General features: G+C 41.3%; 1 protein-coding gene across 1 annotated transcript; it reads left to right on the forward strand.

The window, feature by feature from the left end:
• Nucleotides 1–10,063: 10,063 nt before the first annotated feature.
• On the forward strand, nucleotides 10,064–15,402 carry LOC145436327 (uncharacterized). The gene is made up of 3 exons (XM_080313680.1): nucleotides 10,064–11,528; nucleotides 13,442–13,614; nucleotides 14,502–15,402. Exons 2-3 carry the CDS (start codon nucleotides 13,577–13,579, stop codon nucleotides 14,914–14,916), a joined length of 453 nt encoding a protein of 150 aa, XP_080169806.1. The 5' UTR covers nucleotides 10,064–11,528; nucleotides 13,442–13,576; the 3' UTR covers nucleotides 14,917–15,402.
• The last annotated feature ends 265 nt before the right edge of the window (nucleotides 15,403–15,667 follow it).

Below are 15,667 nucleotides of genomic sequence, written 5' to 3' on the forward strand. Positions count from 1 at the left end.
AAGCAATGTTCCCTCTACTGTTTCACGAGACTGCGCGGTCCCTTGGACAACAGTGCGTAACGGCTTAAAAAAGGTCATCACTTCGGATTTGTTGTGCGCAACCTAGATTTTCTGTGCGCAGAGACCGTGTCAGCACTGCGCAATTGCGCACAAGCGCAGCTTATAGAAAACATTGGTATTAAGTATATGTGGTGGAATATATCGATTTGTGATATGCTTTCGCGATGTCTCATATAGGAACTATATGATTTTGCTATAAGTATCTGATATTTGGTTTCTAAATGGTAAGGTTGTAAGCATTGTGGAGGAAGGTTTATCAAAAAGTTGACTCAAATAGTAATTCAAACAGACCGCCGCCTTCCAATCGAAAGGAGTAAGGAGTCTTGAAACTTTACCATAATGGGCTCTCAGAAGGACTGTACTTCAATATTGCAACCAACAATATGTCAATATTGCCAAATTTATTCCAATCGAAGCTTTGCGTGTGACTCTCATAAGGAGCGAATGTCAATAAATGCTATTGACCCTATTCGAAATATAGAAAGAAGTTTGTGTTGTGACCATAACAATCCGGATGGTACGGAAATTATTTTAGATAAAATTCTAGAGCGTTTCTAAATATAAGACACCACCTCAAGATTTTAGTATGGGCCTAAAAATCGTGGGATGAATAGTTTCGAAATTCACAGAGACAGAAATAATACAATAAATGTTGAGAACGACTCGTGTAAGGGCAGAAATAAAAGCAGCTACACTTTGACTCTAATTGACTGTGGCCTCACTACATTATCGTAGTCAGGTGCACTGTAAATCCATGGGTGTAGGAATGTGTGTATCGGTCATATTTTCACCGCAGCGCGGGGGGTAAATTAGGTTTGACTCATTGCCAACCTTTGGAATGGACGTGAAAGCAAATGTCGGTACCTGGAAGTGTCGTTCCCCCGATTTACACCCCATACTACTTTGGAAATTTGATGAATACACCTACTTTCACGTCCATGATTTACGCAACGGTCATCAACGCGTTGCCCGCGTGTGCCAGGTCACCCGCCCGGATCAAATGAGTCGCCCGCGGTCGCAGAAGCAAATATTCAAATGAGAACTCTGAAGGTTACCGTGGGGAAGGGTTCCATATGAACAGCAGTTTAACATGGATCAGCCGACCCTAATGAACATGCGAACGAAGTTTTTGATCGGGGCGGGTTGCTCGTCTTCACCCTAGCGGAGGCTTAAGAGCAGGGCCGGCCAACCCGGGGCCCGCGGGCCACATGTGGCCCGCGAGAAGGTTTTGAGTGGCCCGCGAGGTAATTTCCGAAATTTCTAATGTTATCAAAATGGATTGCACAGATTGTGAACTTGTGAGGCAAACCCAGAATTTGATTAGTCTGGCCGCAACACTTGAGATGTGATGACTAAAAGATCAGTTCCGACGCATTGGCAGATCCATGAGCCAGTCACATATTGGTAGATGTTCGTACACTACAATAAAGCAGAATAATTTGCGATAGATTTATCAAAAGTAAAAATTTTCTACACGCTTCTACACACTCGATTTCTTGCTTTTAATGTTGTTGCCCCTTTGTGAAAATGAAAGAACGCCTAATGTATCAGATTGAATCTAACTATATTCGCGATTACGAGACATAGTTTCGTTCAACATATGCGACTTTGCGTTTGCACTCGCAGAAAGACCGTCGACTATGAAACCTAGGCACCAAATGATCGACGCATGTTGGTCGAAACTTTCGATATCGATATGTCCAGACGCCAATAGCCCAGTCCTTGCAAACTAAGCCCAGCGATATACAGCAGACCCGCAATATAGTCAGGTGACAATATTATTGACCTGTGAACTTCAAAAAAAATTCGCGCTTCGCGCGGCTAGTGGCCCGCGCAACAGTTCGTCAATCGAATGTGGCCCTTTGGCTGAAAAGGTTGGCCAGCCCTGCTTAAGAGGAATCTCCAGTTAATATTCCCGAGCATCGACGCGGAGATTGGCGCTTCGGCGCGCAGAACGGAAACGCAACTGAACTCAGAACCGCTGGTGTGAGTTCCGGAGAGAGTTATCTGTCCTTGGTAAGGAGCGGAAACTCTTTCCAGTGCTCAGAATGTGTAATTGGCGAATGCCAACATACTGCGGATAAAGGGCTGGAGTAACTCGTGAACCTTCGGATTAAATCAGTACCGAAAAAGTAGCTCTTGGTTTCAAAAAGGTTGATCACCCGTGATTTACATTGTGGAGAGTTGTTGTATCGTATTGAAAAGATGGATCGAGCAGCCAATGGCAGCATAGCTGTTTCTCAAGTAACAGTAGAATTGCATTGTTGCTTAATGGTAACAGTCTTAAACTGTCGAATTTCAAAGTATGTTTATATTCACAATGTTAGGATAAGGAGTATTTCTTCATCCTTTACGTAGTCCAGATATGATGAGTTTCGATGACACGAAGGTAAAAGATGCAACCGTGCCAGACTCACAGAATACATCCAGCAACGATCCCGGTAGAAGTCCCAATCGAACACAAGCAGCAAGTAGTGACTCGTTGCGAAGGTGCTTTGGCGAAGAATCTGGTCTCATTGCGGAAGTCGAAGGCATGGATTTCTCGCCTTGGAGGAGCTGAGATTATAATCGGGATTGTGTCAGTAGTCTTGCAAATATTCCCGGTGGCCGTAGTTGCAGACAGCAGGAGAAAGCAAGCTTGGCAATACTCGGAGTATGACGACCACTACGCCGCCTTGATTTATGTCGCGCCCGGAATCTTAAGCGGGGTGCTCGCGATTGTTACTGGAATCCTAGGCGTCTGCATGAACGCCGGCTATTCACGAATCGTGCATTTTGCGACGATGTTCTTCACCATTGCAACGGCAGCAATAGCGATCCTCACCGTTTGCGTATCAGGAACGGCGGCCGGCTGGACCTTGAATATGTCATTGCGTGTGGTGCAAACGATTTTAGCTGTGTTTAATTTTGCGTTGGCGTGTATCGCCATTGCGCATAGCTTATTGTACTGTAGCCGGGCTGGTATGAGTCGGAATTTCAGGTTTTACCAGGTATCTGCAAATGCCTCCTATGTGAATCATGCTCCCGCTAATCAAGCCCTCAGACCACAAGTCTATGAAGCAAGTGGAACAAATACACATCGAAGGCTGAAGCACAACATTGCGATATTTCGAATCGGCATCGCGGAAATGGTGATAGGAGCATTGTCAGTTTTTCTGTCCATCATTCCGTTGACCCAATTGTATCAATATAACAAGAGGTATTGCATCGTTTTATATTTGCATCAATAACAAAGGCGGTCAGTAATTAAATACTCCTAGTTTTGCAGAGTACTGAGGCATGTTTTTCAACTATACTTGACTACTTACTCAATTGGTGATGATCTCGTCTACTTCTACACTTACTTACGCAGATTTCAGGCTTAATTATACTGGCGTAATACATTGGCTCTTTATAAGTCGAAAGTAGTTTTGCGATTTGTTTGTGTTTATGAGTGAAATGTCGTAAAACGACATGAAATAACCTCTGTATTACGGTAAATAGATATTTTCGAACATTTCGGCTATTAATAGTGCCATTCGTATAAGAGCTCGAATGAAATCGACCGTAGGCTAATATTCAGCCGTTACTCAAAAGTCGTTGCAGCTAGCTTAATTGGCATTTCCAAAAGCATTTATTAAAACAGCTTCACAACCATTGCTATGCTTGCTACGCTAAAAAGGCTACATCTGAACATCTGTAAGTCACAAGAAATATATCTATATTATCTGTCAGGCTATCAGACTATATTACTCTGTCTCCCTACTACCATGCCGTGACGTCATGGATTTTGCACATACCTCTCATTCCCGACAGCCGACATCTCTTCCAAAGTGTTATATCAACTTGATAATCGTTCGAGCTCTAGTCATTAGTCATCTTGTGGTGGCGAATAATTACCCTTCGATTCACTGCCTAAAGTATGCGACCCTTCAACCAAATCTATTTTTGAAAATACTTACTCGTCAAATTTTATAATTTGTCATTATTTCTTCATCCGCTCGAAATAGTTTTGAATTGTCATCTGAACTGCTAATTGTACGTGTAATTGAGTTGAATTGACGTCGCTAATTCTACTTTATTTGAAAATAGTATCACTGATCTCCTGGAACGTGAGTACGCCGCTATTGCGCCGGGATTTTGGGGAGGCATGCCTACTATGATCGCGGGAATTCTCGGATGTCGCGCAAAGGTCGACCAGTCTCAATGCATGCACCTTGCCAACATGATTTTTGCTAGTTTTCTCGCAATCCTCGCGAGCACTTCAAGCGTCACTGCTGGCTTGACAGCCGGTGTGTCTTTCGGTGGTTCATCAGGACTAAATGCCGTCCATATCTTAATATCCATGTTGAATGCGGCCACAGCGACAGTTGCCGTAGTTCACGCTTTGCTCACATGGAACAGGGCTGTATCGGCTGCGCTGCCACCAGCAAATGGGCATCATGACTCAAATCTGCAAACTGTTCCTGCAGTTGGGTATCAGTATGCGACAGACGCGACGCCGAATCTCTGTTGTCCGGCAAATATGTCGCAGACATCGACGCAGCCATTCGTGGGCGTCAACAACGGGCAACAGCTACCGCTGTAGTCGGGTATAAGTCCAGCAAACACAGAACCATAAAAGATCCACGCGGAGTCGTGCCGATCAGCTTCCGATTTGAATGTTTCAAGGGTATATCTAAAATACGAAAAAAGGATGATCTTGGGTGATATTTATTCACGATAAATTCCGATTCGGTGATATTAGGTCTCGCGTGATACGTTCATTGGATCCCGCTAATATGCTTTGGTTTCATTGCATACGGCTGGTACGAGTGAAAATTTGTATTGTTCTGTCGAACACTTTTTTTCATTTACGGCCTTTATTATACATATATTTGCTGTCTCGTATGGACACTGAGTATTTATTCTAGTCTTATCCAGAAAATGACTAGTAAATCACACGTGATTATCCATGCGTAACTTCCATATTATTCTCGAGATTTGAAATTACGCGTCACTCTCGCAGGTAGCACTGGCGACAATTCGTGTATATGCATTGGCATTGTGTATATGTGTATTGTAAATACTCGAGCAGAATTGTGACCGACAGGGGCAGTAGGCAAATACTAAACAGCATTTACTTATTTATAGCTTGCGAGGGATATTGGTTTTTCGAAGTAATTGCATGTGTTATATGACGCCCGTCGCCGACAGCTGACTGCCTTCTTTGAAACAGTATCGGAATAACTTATATTTTGTTTCTCCTGATCTGTTTCGGTGTACATAACAATAGTGTGTTTTCAGGTATTTACAACTTTGTTTTGTTGCATGATATCAGCTACAGCCATTTTACATCACATGACATAGTTTATGAATACGATGCCCGGCAAGGAAGCGAATGCATTACCGATATACTGTTGCAGTGTGTCTGAATTTGTTGATCGTCTGCATTTATCCACGTAAGTTGAAAAAAATTGCATACTTATGTCAGCCTTGTGTCTAATGTATTGCATCCGATTCCAGAAACAGCAGCACTGGCGGCTGCCAAAGAGCGAGTAGAGCCGAATTGAGAGCCGGCAAAAGCGAGACTTCCTGACTGGAAAGCAAATAGACTCTGCTTCACATGAAGATCACATACCAGACGAAACAGGTATAGTCAAATATTTCTAATACTTCTAAGACTCCTAGGTAGCAAGATATTATTCACAAATTGCAGTTCAAAGTTTATCAAAAACAGAAGCAACTTCGCCAATTGGCAGACCCGACTATCACGTCAGACAAGAACATTGTGAAAGATTATTTACAAAATTTCATTGTATCCCATCGGTATGTCTTGAATGCTTAACCCGATCGACTTTGATAATGATCTTAACGTCTACTTTCAATTGATATTTCATGATTCCACTGCATCTGGTAAAGGAATTAATTGGGCAGAAGATACAAGTACAAATTATGTGATGAATCATACTGAAATCTTCCAAACTCTGAGCAGAATATCACGAATAAAAGGGAGTCTAGATCAGGGGTTCTCAGCCCTTTCTTGACCGTGGCCAATTTTCCGGTTTGAAAATGTGCTGTGGCCCACCTCTTATCTTGGAGTAATAATCCTGTTCAATGCGTGGTAATCGACGGCGCCGATATGCCTATTCCTCTAAAATATGCGCATTTTCCCCCTAATTTACTGATGATATTTAAATTCAGTATATTCAATTCTCGGCCCATGAAATCGCGCGAAGCGCGACGATGTCGAATAAATATCTTCCAACAAACTACAAACGAAATAATCTTGGGCCCCTTCGAGCTCCGGGAGCAGTCAAGGCCCTGGTAGATCATAGGCTAAAACTCTGTGTATATTATGATCGTCCGTTGCTCCATTCGCGTGGCGAAACACAATGATCAAACCCACGCATCCGCTGTGTGATTGGGTTTTTAGTTCCACTATTGTGGGGAATAATATAATCATTCCGGGTCAGCTTCAAACTATTCATTGGTGAATGGGGTACTACAGAGAAGTGGAGAAATATTTATTTAATATACATGCAGTACAATGCACAATGTATGTCTTGTACCAAACCAACTGAAGTTGCGATGTGTGGTTATTCAATCGAATGATACAATCAATTCATGAGATTCCTGCATTACGTACAATGATTTCCAGGGCGGACATTTTAAACCAGCGATTATGAACCTTGCCTCCAGCGCCACCGAAGGGGCGCTGGCGATTTTGAAGAGGGCGGAAACCTTCATGGGGCGATATGGCGGGCGCGCGCTGGGCTCAGGGGGCGATATGGGGGGCGCTGAAGAAAAATGGCTTCGCAGTAGATGATGTAGTAGTAAAACATATCCCTAATGAGTATTCAGAGCAAATTAACATTCCACAAAACATGTCAAATCTCGACATTTTTGGTCGCGCTACGCGGCGATGTTTGCTATACATATGTGTTCGTAAATGTAGTGGGTTAATATAATTCACGTAAATTGAATTGCGAGTACTTTTAGATCGCCAATTTCACGTTAAAACACTAACCTCGCGCTTGCTAGGGCTATTTTCAAGAAAACGTTTCGAACTAGCAATTATATCATGCAGCGCACAGCGTATGGGAATCGAAGAAGGAGGCACTGTATATCACTTCTGAGAGTGAGAGCCCCTTGTACATAAATATGTTTTGAAGTTTTGTGCTCGAAAAGAAAAACATGACTTGTATTTGAGAGCTACAAAATTATACAGTCAGAATATTTCTTCATCGTATCATAAAAAATGATACTATCTACTGTTGTGGTCCACAACCTCACATGAATGTTATATACTATGAGTTTGTTTGGAATACATTCATGCTAAAATTATTAACTGGGTACAGTATACTGCATTCAATGTGAGCAGATATATGAATCCCATTCTCAGTTGGACATACTTAGTCACAGAAAGCACTGAAACAAAAACCAATACCATTAATTTCCCCGTATTGCAAATCGCAGATCTGAATTCGGGATGGTTCGAACCGCAGGGTATGAGATGAGACCGTTCCCGATTGTTGTTATAACAACCTTGATTTGACCCTGAATATTCTACATACAATTATTATATGGTTTATGATAGACGAGTGGTCCACGAGCGCGATTAATGCGCGAAATATTTCCGATACTAAAGTCCCGATCGTGTGTGTATATATCGTGAGTAGGTGTATATACATCAAGGACAAAAATGAACCATGTCCTTTCCATTTCGAACAGACCGAATGGACTTTGACCTCTTACCAGAACCGAAACTGCTGCTACCTAAACCCATGTTGTCATAATCAAATAAACAAATAACATCCATCAGAGAAAAATTATTTGCCAGTGAAGAAATACCAATTTTGAATCGTGTGCTTACTTTAGTTTGATACTTTTATGCGTTTCAATATCTTTTTACTATATAAGCGGACAAGAGGTAACAAAATAACAACATGTAACGAAGTAATTCCACCAACGGGCACGCACGAATATGTTTAATTATTTATTACGTGGCCTTCATTTTCCAAGACAACAGCTCACTTAGCGCTACTGGAAAATCTGATTACGTGGGCTGAGAGGATAAAAAGTTTATAGCGACATATATATGCAATTACCACCCATTCATTATAGAAAATTTGGGCGCCTAGGTCGACCAGGTCACACAAACTTTGCTGACCATCGAAATCACGCGACGGGGTTAAGCCCCCAGAAATTTGGTTTATCACGCTGTGGGCGCGCAAGACAATCGTTTTTTAGCGGGTCTGACGAAGTGCTGTTACGGCCCTCCCTCTTACCCATTGTCTTTATATACTACTATTTCAGACTTGGAGGACGGATTCCAGGTGGATCAGTGCCTGATAATTATTTTAATTTATATTTCCGGAATCGGTGCAACAGTAGCTTTTGATCAAGACCAGATTCAATAATTTCTGCGCTCGGCAAGATAGCTTTTGGATGGCCAGAAATCCTACAGTCGTTTATGCAAAACACTTCTCCACTCCAGCCCCGGTGAAGCGGTACGAAGCTGCAAAATTTGTCGTTGCCGTTCCATGTTTAATTTCTATAATCTGAGTAATTCGGTTCTGAATCACGTATCATGCTTCGAGTCGAGTCGAGTATTCGAGTATCACTCACTATTACGTCATAACAGAATGTAGGATGTCAAAGTTCAAATATGTACCTTTCATGCCACCGAGAGAATATAATGCCTGTTATCCATCACATTAAAGATACCTTGGTATTTTTTCGACCATACCGATTCCATTGCACTTTGTGACAATGTTGTGGAATGGTCAGGACTTTGGTCTGTTTTATTTTCAGTAACTTTAGTATAGCTTTGTACTATATGTCTCTTATGTTGCGATACAGCCTATTAGGGTTTCAAGGCTTGTACAGTGGAAAATAGTACCGAAACTATAATTCTCCTCAATAAATAACTTTCAGTGGCAGTGAGCGTATAATTTCAGTACTCGAAAAATCGTCTTTTACTACTTGACTCGAATCATTGAAATTATTACTCGACTCAGATTTGAGTACTCGAAGCATTATGCCCAGCCCTAGTAACGGCCTCCGTTGTCGAACACTGATGCTTTGGTATTCATGGTGTTTAGATTAAACTATATTAACCATTTTACATCAGGCAGATACTATTTTACGTAATTCCTGGGCTGCCATATTTGAGCACGGCCTACGTGCGATTTTTGTTTTGTAGGACACCGCTCACACGGATTGGATGGCGCGAAGCGTCGATTGTGTGATCCTGCACACTCAATAATTCGTGCAGTCACCGATCAGCTAACGTGCAGTAGCTTTCGATTTCAACAGCATGCATGACCTCATTTTTTGTGTGCCCCCTCAAATCAACCGCGAAGTCTGTAACTTTCCCCAGCTCATCCTATTAAATATCTGAGCTTTACCGAGATCAATACGAACAACAGACAAATATCGACTGATTTTATTCTCCCAATCATTAAACAATATAAGACACCATGTTCTGTAAATACTACAAAATAGAAGAATCTCATTCCTTCTACGCATGCGGGTATTATTTTCACACATTGCATTTCGTAGTTAAGTTACAGTTATGTGAATACTTGGATAATCAGCTATACACGATGCCAGAAGATGCAGCCAACAGCAGGCCTATAAGATCGGGATACAGTTGATACAGCTGTGATACAGCTGATACAGCTGTGATACAGCTGATACAGCTTTATATCCACAGGGTGATACAGCTGTTACAGCTTTATATCCACAGGGTGATACGGCTTTATCTCCACTCAGTGATACAGCTGATACAGCTTTATATCCACAGGGTGATACAGCTGATACAGCTTTATATCCACGGGGTGACACAGCTGATACAGCTGGTACAGCTGATACAGCTTTATATCCACAGGCCGGTGAGAAGTGTTCAGTTTCACCTTCGCTCGAAATAGTGGGAATAATTGCTTTCACGTGTAAACTATACCTGGTATCAATAATACCGCCGAATGAACTGACGCTAAATATTATTTCACATTAGCTATCAGATATTTTGATAGCGCGACGACTGTACAATGTGTTTTTGTAGGGTAAGTGGAAAGGCGTGACTATTTTGAGTGGGTTGCGTGACAATTTCAAGTGTCATGCCTCACCTATATTTCCGGATTGACAGTATAGCCTACGTAAATTCTGAGAATCAGTTACGCATATTGGTGGGATATAATACCTGATCAGCAAGAGTGATCACGGTGATCGGCGTTGCTATACTCTAGTAAAAGTAGAAGTAACGACATGAATTCATACCCAATTAATTTGTAGTAGAAATTTCAAAGGTTAGAAGTAGGTAACAGGGATGTGAAAAGCACTGAAGAAAGAAGTTTCAGAAAATAGATTTGGTCGATATGTGTCATACTTTTAGCGCATAATAATAGGAGGTGGCCACCTTTGAAATCCCATGATGCAAGCGCAGCCCGAAGCAATTCTCTACTTTACAAATTCAAAGTGTAAAATGTCAATAGTTAGTAGCCTATAGGATCAACATCCTTTGAGTAACTGGTAAAACAAAGCAAATCATGTTTGCGTGCTTAAAAGTAGAAGTACTTCGTTATAAACCGGCTGATCACTGTGTATTAGGGTTTTTGCCGGAATCCGGGCATTCACTAATTAAATTGTTTGCCGGCGTAAATAAAGGCTGCGCACCAAATTTGGCCTAAGCCGCCGCAGAGCAAATTGACCTTTTTAGATTTAATTAAAGAAATGATATATTTTTTTGAATTTTAATGTCAACCCTGTGAAATTTTCAAATATGCATTATGAAAATGAATCACCCACGATCTATGCTTATTGCGTATGTTACTGATTGAATACTACAGCAACATTTTACCGCTACGCATTTCATGCATAATCGATACATTATGACATCATCGTTAGCATAAATAGTATACCGCTTCAGACTCGTGAAATAGATAAAATATTTCGGAAATAGGTAACATTTACAATGCATCACATTGACACTATTCGCAATTCCTCTTAAGGATCATATCACCTGCACCCGTCTGTAACATTATTTAGTTAGTAACAGTCTAATATTATTGTATCTCCTTGCCTCTCGCTCTCTCGATCACAGATCATGTCATTAAATATAGTATGCACGTAACAGAACCGAACAGGGATGTAGGTATGCAGATAGATAGCTACTTCGCTGATGATCATCTCAAGTTTTACCCGTCATAACATATTGATCCCTGCCTTGTACACTACGGACGACTTTCAGTGATTATTCATTCTCTCGTTTATACGCAAGGCAAAACAATCCTTGCTTAGGAAGTTTGAGATATATTTTGATTTATCGCTATTATACCGGTTGCAGCGAACGGTTGCTACTATGCACTGAAAACGAAGACGATTGGAAAGAATTTATGCAGCTGTGCGCGTCAGCGTTTCAAAATTCCGCAACTTTCAGACGGTCTCATCCGGACCCAGAAAAGCGCAGGAAATTCATATCAGCCTATTTCGATTACGTTTACGAGGTCAGTATATGCACAAGTGGCCTGACAGGTAAAGTTATCATAAATATACTGTAAGACCAGTAGGGATGGGCATGATTGAGAAAGTGAGTGATTCGATTTTGAAATGAACGATATGCTTTGAGTAGAGCTGACTATATCAGTAACAACCATCATTACGTCATAACAGTATGGCAGATGTGAAATGTTCAAATTTATATCATTTATACTACAACAACGAATATAATGGTAGTTATAAATCTCATTTACCATGATTATTTTTCAATCATGGCTTTTGCTGTTTGTGGTATTCATGGTGTTTTTCGACTACAATGGTCATTCACATCATGCAGATATTCTTTATTTTGATTCCGTATTTGCCGAGGCGCCGCGTACGCAGATTGGATGACGAGGACGAGCCCAGATAAACCTCCAACACTTAGGAAGTGATTCTGGAGTCGACCTCGGTCGGAACCGAACCCACAACCTATTGGTGTTGCAGCTGTGGATCTACCACTACGCTATCTGGCTATAGCTTCAACCATACCTATTTCATTGTAATTTCTCGCAATGCTGAGGGTTGACCGCGACTACAAAAATATGCCATTTCAGAAACATGCGTAGCAGAGTACTACTAGTTCACATGGTGAATTACCACAAACGGGTCTTGAAAGCCTTTAGGATCGGAAAATTGCATCGAATGATTACAATTAATCCTCGATTCACATTCGAGTACTCTAACCATTCGTGCCAATCACTAACGAATGGAGAGATAGTCAAGGTTGTGGGAACTGGTAACTCATGTAGTAGTGGAATTACCGCCGTAAGATTCCTACTCAATTGAATGTGAAAGGAACGATTGCTAACACATCTCAAAACAACTTCAAGCGGGAGTACAAATATACGGTTTTGAATGTACTATACCAGTGGTTCGCGACCGCGGGTCCGCGAAGCATTTTCAGGGGTTCACAAATCTCCAAATTTGCAAAATGGTGGACAACTTCATTTGTATTTTTTTAATTAGAGAAATCACGAGGCTGTTTTGATTCGTATCTGCTCAAACCGTCTGAGAGGGAATATTCTACTGAGCACTCTCATTCCAATTGCCAATAGTCTACTGATACAAACATATTGATGTTCGGAGATGATGCGCTCGGGTTTGAAAAAATTTGTAATTTGCAAAACAACAATTTTCACCTGTGATATAAATAATCACTATTCCAGAATAACTTCACGATGAGCTGCTACATGAAAATCACCATAGGCTGGACATTATATGTTCTGTTTCTCATTATTTATACAATATATATCGTACCCATATCTGAAGCATTACGGGTAACTACTGCATTCGCCTCCACCTATATTTGTGGAAATTGATTTTCCTCACCCGTTCATATCAAATCAATGACGTGGATTTTCACGATACGACCGCATATTTTAAAAAATGCAGCTGCAGAATTCGCTACAGAAGTCTTCCAAATTTCTGTAAATAAGATGATGTTATTTTCAAGAAAAGTCATTTTGTTGCTCTTAATCACTCGCCCACAGTTAATATTGGCCCAAGATAGATGACGGTTGCACGATAATTAAGGTAAATTTGAACCAAAACATGGTGGTCCACGGGCGTCCGTGACGGTTCAGAGGGGTCCACGAAGAAAGAAGGATGAGAACGACTGTACTATAGTCGATACATAGATTAAGATGTTTTAAAAAGCTGATGTCTTCGAAGGGTGGCATGCGGACGTAACCCTAAATTAAATTCTAGTTTTCAAATGCGAAAGTTTGAAAAGTTGTTAGTTATCCTAAAAACTTTGTAGAATATGGGTAACAGTCTATAAATATCGCCCCTTGGATGAGTAGATCAAGTGGTCAAAATGTACGTGTGTACTTCGATAAAGTATAATATTTCTTTCTCTGATCGCCTCTGATATTGACAGACTGATTACTAAAACGGAAGAGCTGGTTTGGCCTGCGTTAAGAAACACACGGCTTCAGGAAAAGATGAGATCGTATACGGACTCATCGGCGTATACCAGCACAGCGAGAAGTACATCGGAGACCTCTCAAAACTGATGTCAATCGACCGTAAGGGGGCAATTATGCAGTTGCGGTGAGTGAGTGTAGAGTATTATGCATGTGTATAACTTCAAAGGGGAAAAGTCGGCCAAATTCCGGGTTCTGAGGTAAATCGAGTTCTTGAGTGATTCGATTCTGAGTGAAGTATTAGGCATCGAATCGATTCGACTATCATTCCTTATGACGTCACTACAGTATGGATGATGTGGAACAGTGGTTCTTAACCTATTTGGATGTCGGAGCCACATTTTTAACTTCAGAGTAGGAGCCGCATGAAAACACTCGAGTAGGCTACGTATAACGTAAATTTAGGTAGCTAACCTACATCAGGATCTCACCATCCAGCTAATTCAAAAGCATGAGGTGAGTGCAATACATTCAAATAAACTGCAAAGGCATATGATTACTACAACATACTATATATGTCGTTATGTGATACATCTTCATATATTCCAGCACTTAATGCACAAGTTTGTGGGGGATTATACGCTTAGTAATATCGGCAATATTGCAATTTATACTATACGATGAGTCGTTATTATGATGTCAGTAAAATTCTGTCGACATTTACTCTTCACGGAGACGATCTATGAAGGATATGACCAGCAGAACTCAAGATATATCATTTTATGACCGGAATTCATCCATGCATTTGACGCTATCGTCCGCAAGAATTCTCTGTCCCCGTTTTCAGAAGCGGCCTTGGGCGGCTTCAGTCATAACTAATATCCCCAATTTTAGCATTCATTTGCAGAAATTGGCTACCTATTTATTGAAACAAACAACTGTCTATTATATTTTTGTGGTATGTTCAGAAGTCAATCAGAGCCGCAAAAAGGCCACCTTGAAGCCGCATGTTGGGATTTGAGAATCACTGATCAAAACCATTAATTAATGATGTGATCTCCTCCTTTTTAACAGGGAAGATAACTGGACGCAAGAAAATGTAATCAATTCAATGAAGGCGGCATCTGCGTCGCTTGGATTCTCACTGATATATTTCGCGCTCCAAGCCTCCAAGTACTGTCACAGGGGAATGGCAAGGAGATACTTCATCAAAACCGCACACTTGATCGCATTCGACAAGCACTGCGGAATGACACCCGAAAGCACTGTCGTCGCCTACGCCGTGCTAGATGAGCCTGATCTGCGCGATTATTACATCAACGGCGGGATGATAGAGATCGCGCATAAGCATTTTGGCATGGACGGCGAGTCGAAATGCCACGATTCTCAAGCGCATGACGCCGCGGATTGCGATTGCGTATATGTCATGTATCACGGCTATCCTGAAGTAGATTGCTACCGCGAAGAGTTGAAGCAGTGTCTCCGATAAGTTCAAAACAACGTATGCATCTATGCACTTTCGCAAAATGCATTTGCCAGCGTACCAATTCGTGAATCCGCCCGAGGTAGCCCGAGAATGTTTTAGGCGCTAGGCTAATAAGGTAGAATACTAGCGTTTAGATGTCGGCGACAACTAGGTAACTCACACGAGCACCAACAAGATCTACATTCTACACTAATGTACCACGTGTTCCAGTAAACCTTATCTCTTGGTACTGTACATTACAGCAACTATGATATTCTGGAAGCGAAGTTTTTTGATGCATGCCATGCTGGTCCAAGATATCACTTTGTTGGCAATGCGCAAGCATGTTTACATTGCATAGACCTATCGGAGACCCGCTTCGCATTATCCCTGAAACGAGGAAGAATATATCTACTTTTTACGAATTGTTTCAAAGTTCACTTTTGTACTCTTTGTTCGCATTACAGTTCAAGTATTTTATGATTTTTCGGGCAATAAATATTTCGTTCATTCATCCATTAGTGCTATGTTTATAGGCTCTGTAACGCAGTGCGTATTCGACATTGCATAGAAATGTCCATTGAACTTTAGGAAGCAAATAGACAATTGGCCAGCTCTTGTTTCATCGTAACAGCATGATTTATATAGGCATGGATGACATATGTCGAATACCATCCTTATATCGATATCTATATCTGATGATCAGAGACAGGGTAGTGTATATTTTTATAGTCATTGCTGGGTCCTTGCATACTATAAGTGTCGATAGCCCGTT

The sequence above is a fragment of the Botryllus schlosseri genome, chromosome 3, assembly GCF_051294905.1.
Source record: "Botryllus schlosseri isolate E-star chromosome 3, Bs_hap1, whole genome shotgun sequence".
In the NCBI taxonomy this organism is placed as follows: domain Eukaryota; kingdom Metazoa; phylum Chordata; class Ascidiacea; order Stolidobranchia; family Styelidae; genus Botryllus; species Botryllus schlosseri.

Excerpts from the sequence above, each read along its gene's own strand:
- LOC145436327 (XM_080313680.1), top strand. The coding sequence starts at position 13,577 with ATGTCAATCGACCGTAAGGGGGCAATTATGCAGTTGCG. Across the intron at positions 13,615-14,501 it reads GGGGCAATTATGCAGTTGCG|GGAAGATAACTGGACGCAAG; the intron begins GTGAGTGAGTGT and ends CCTTTTTAACAG.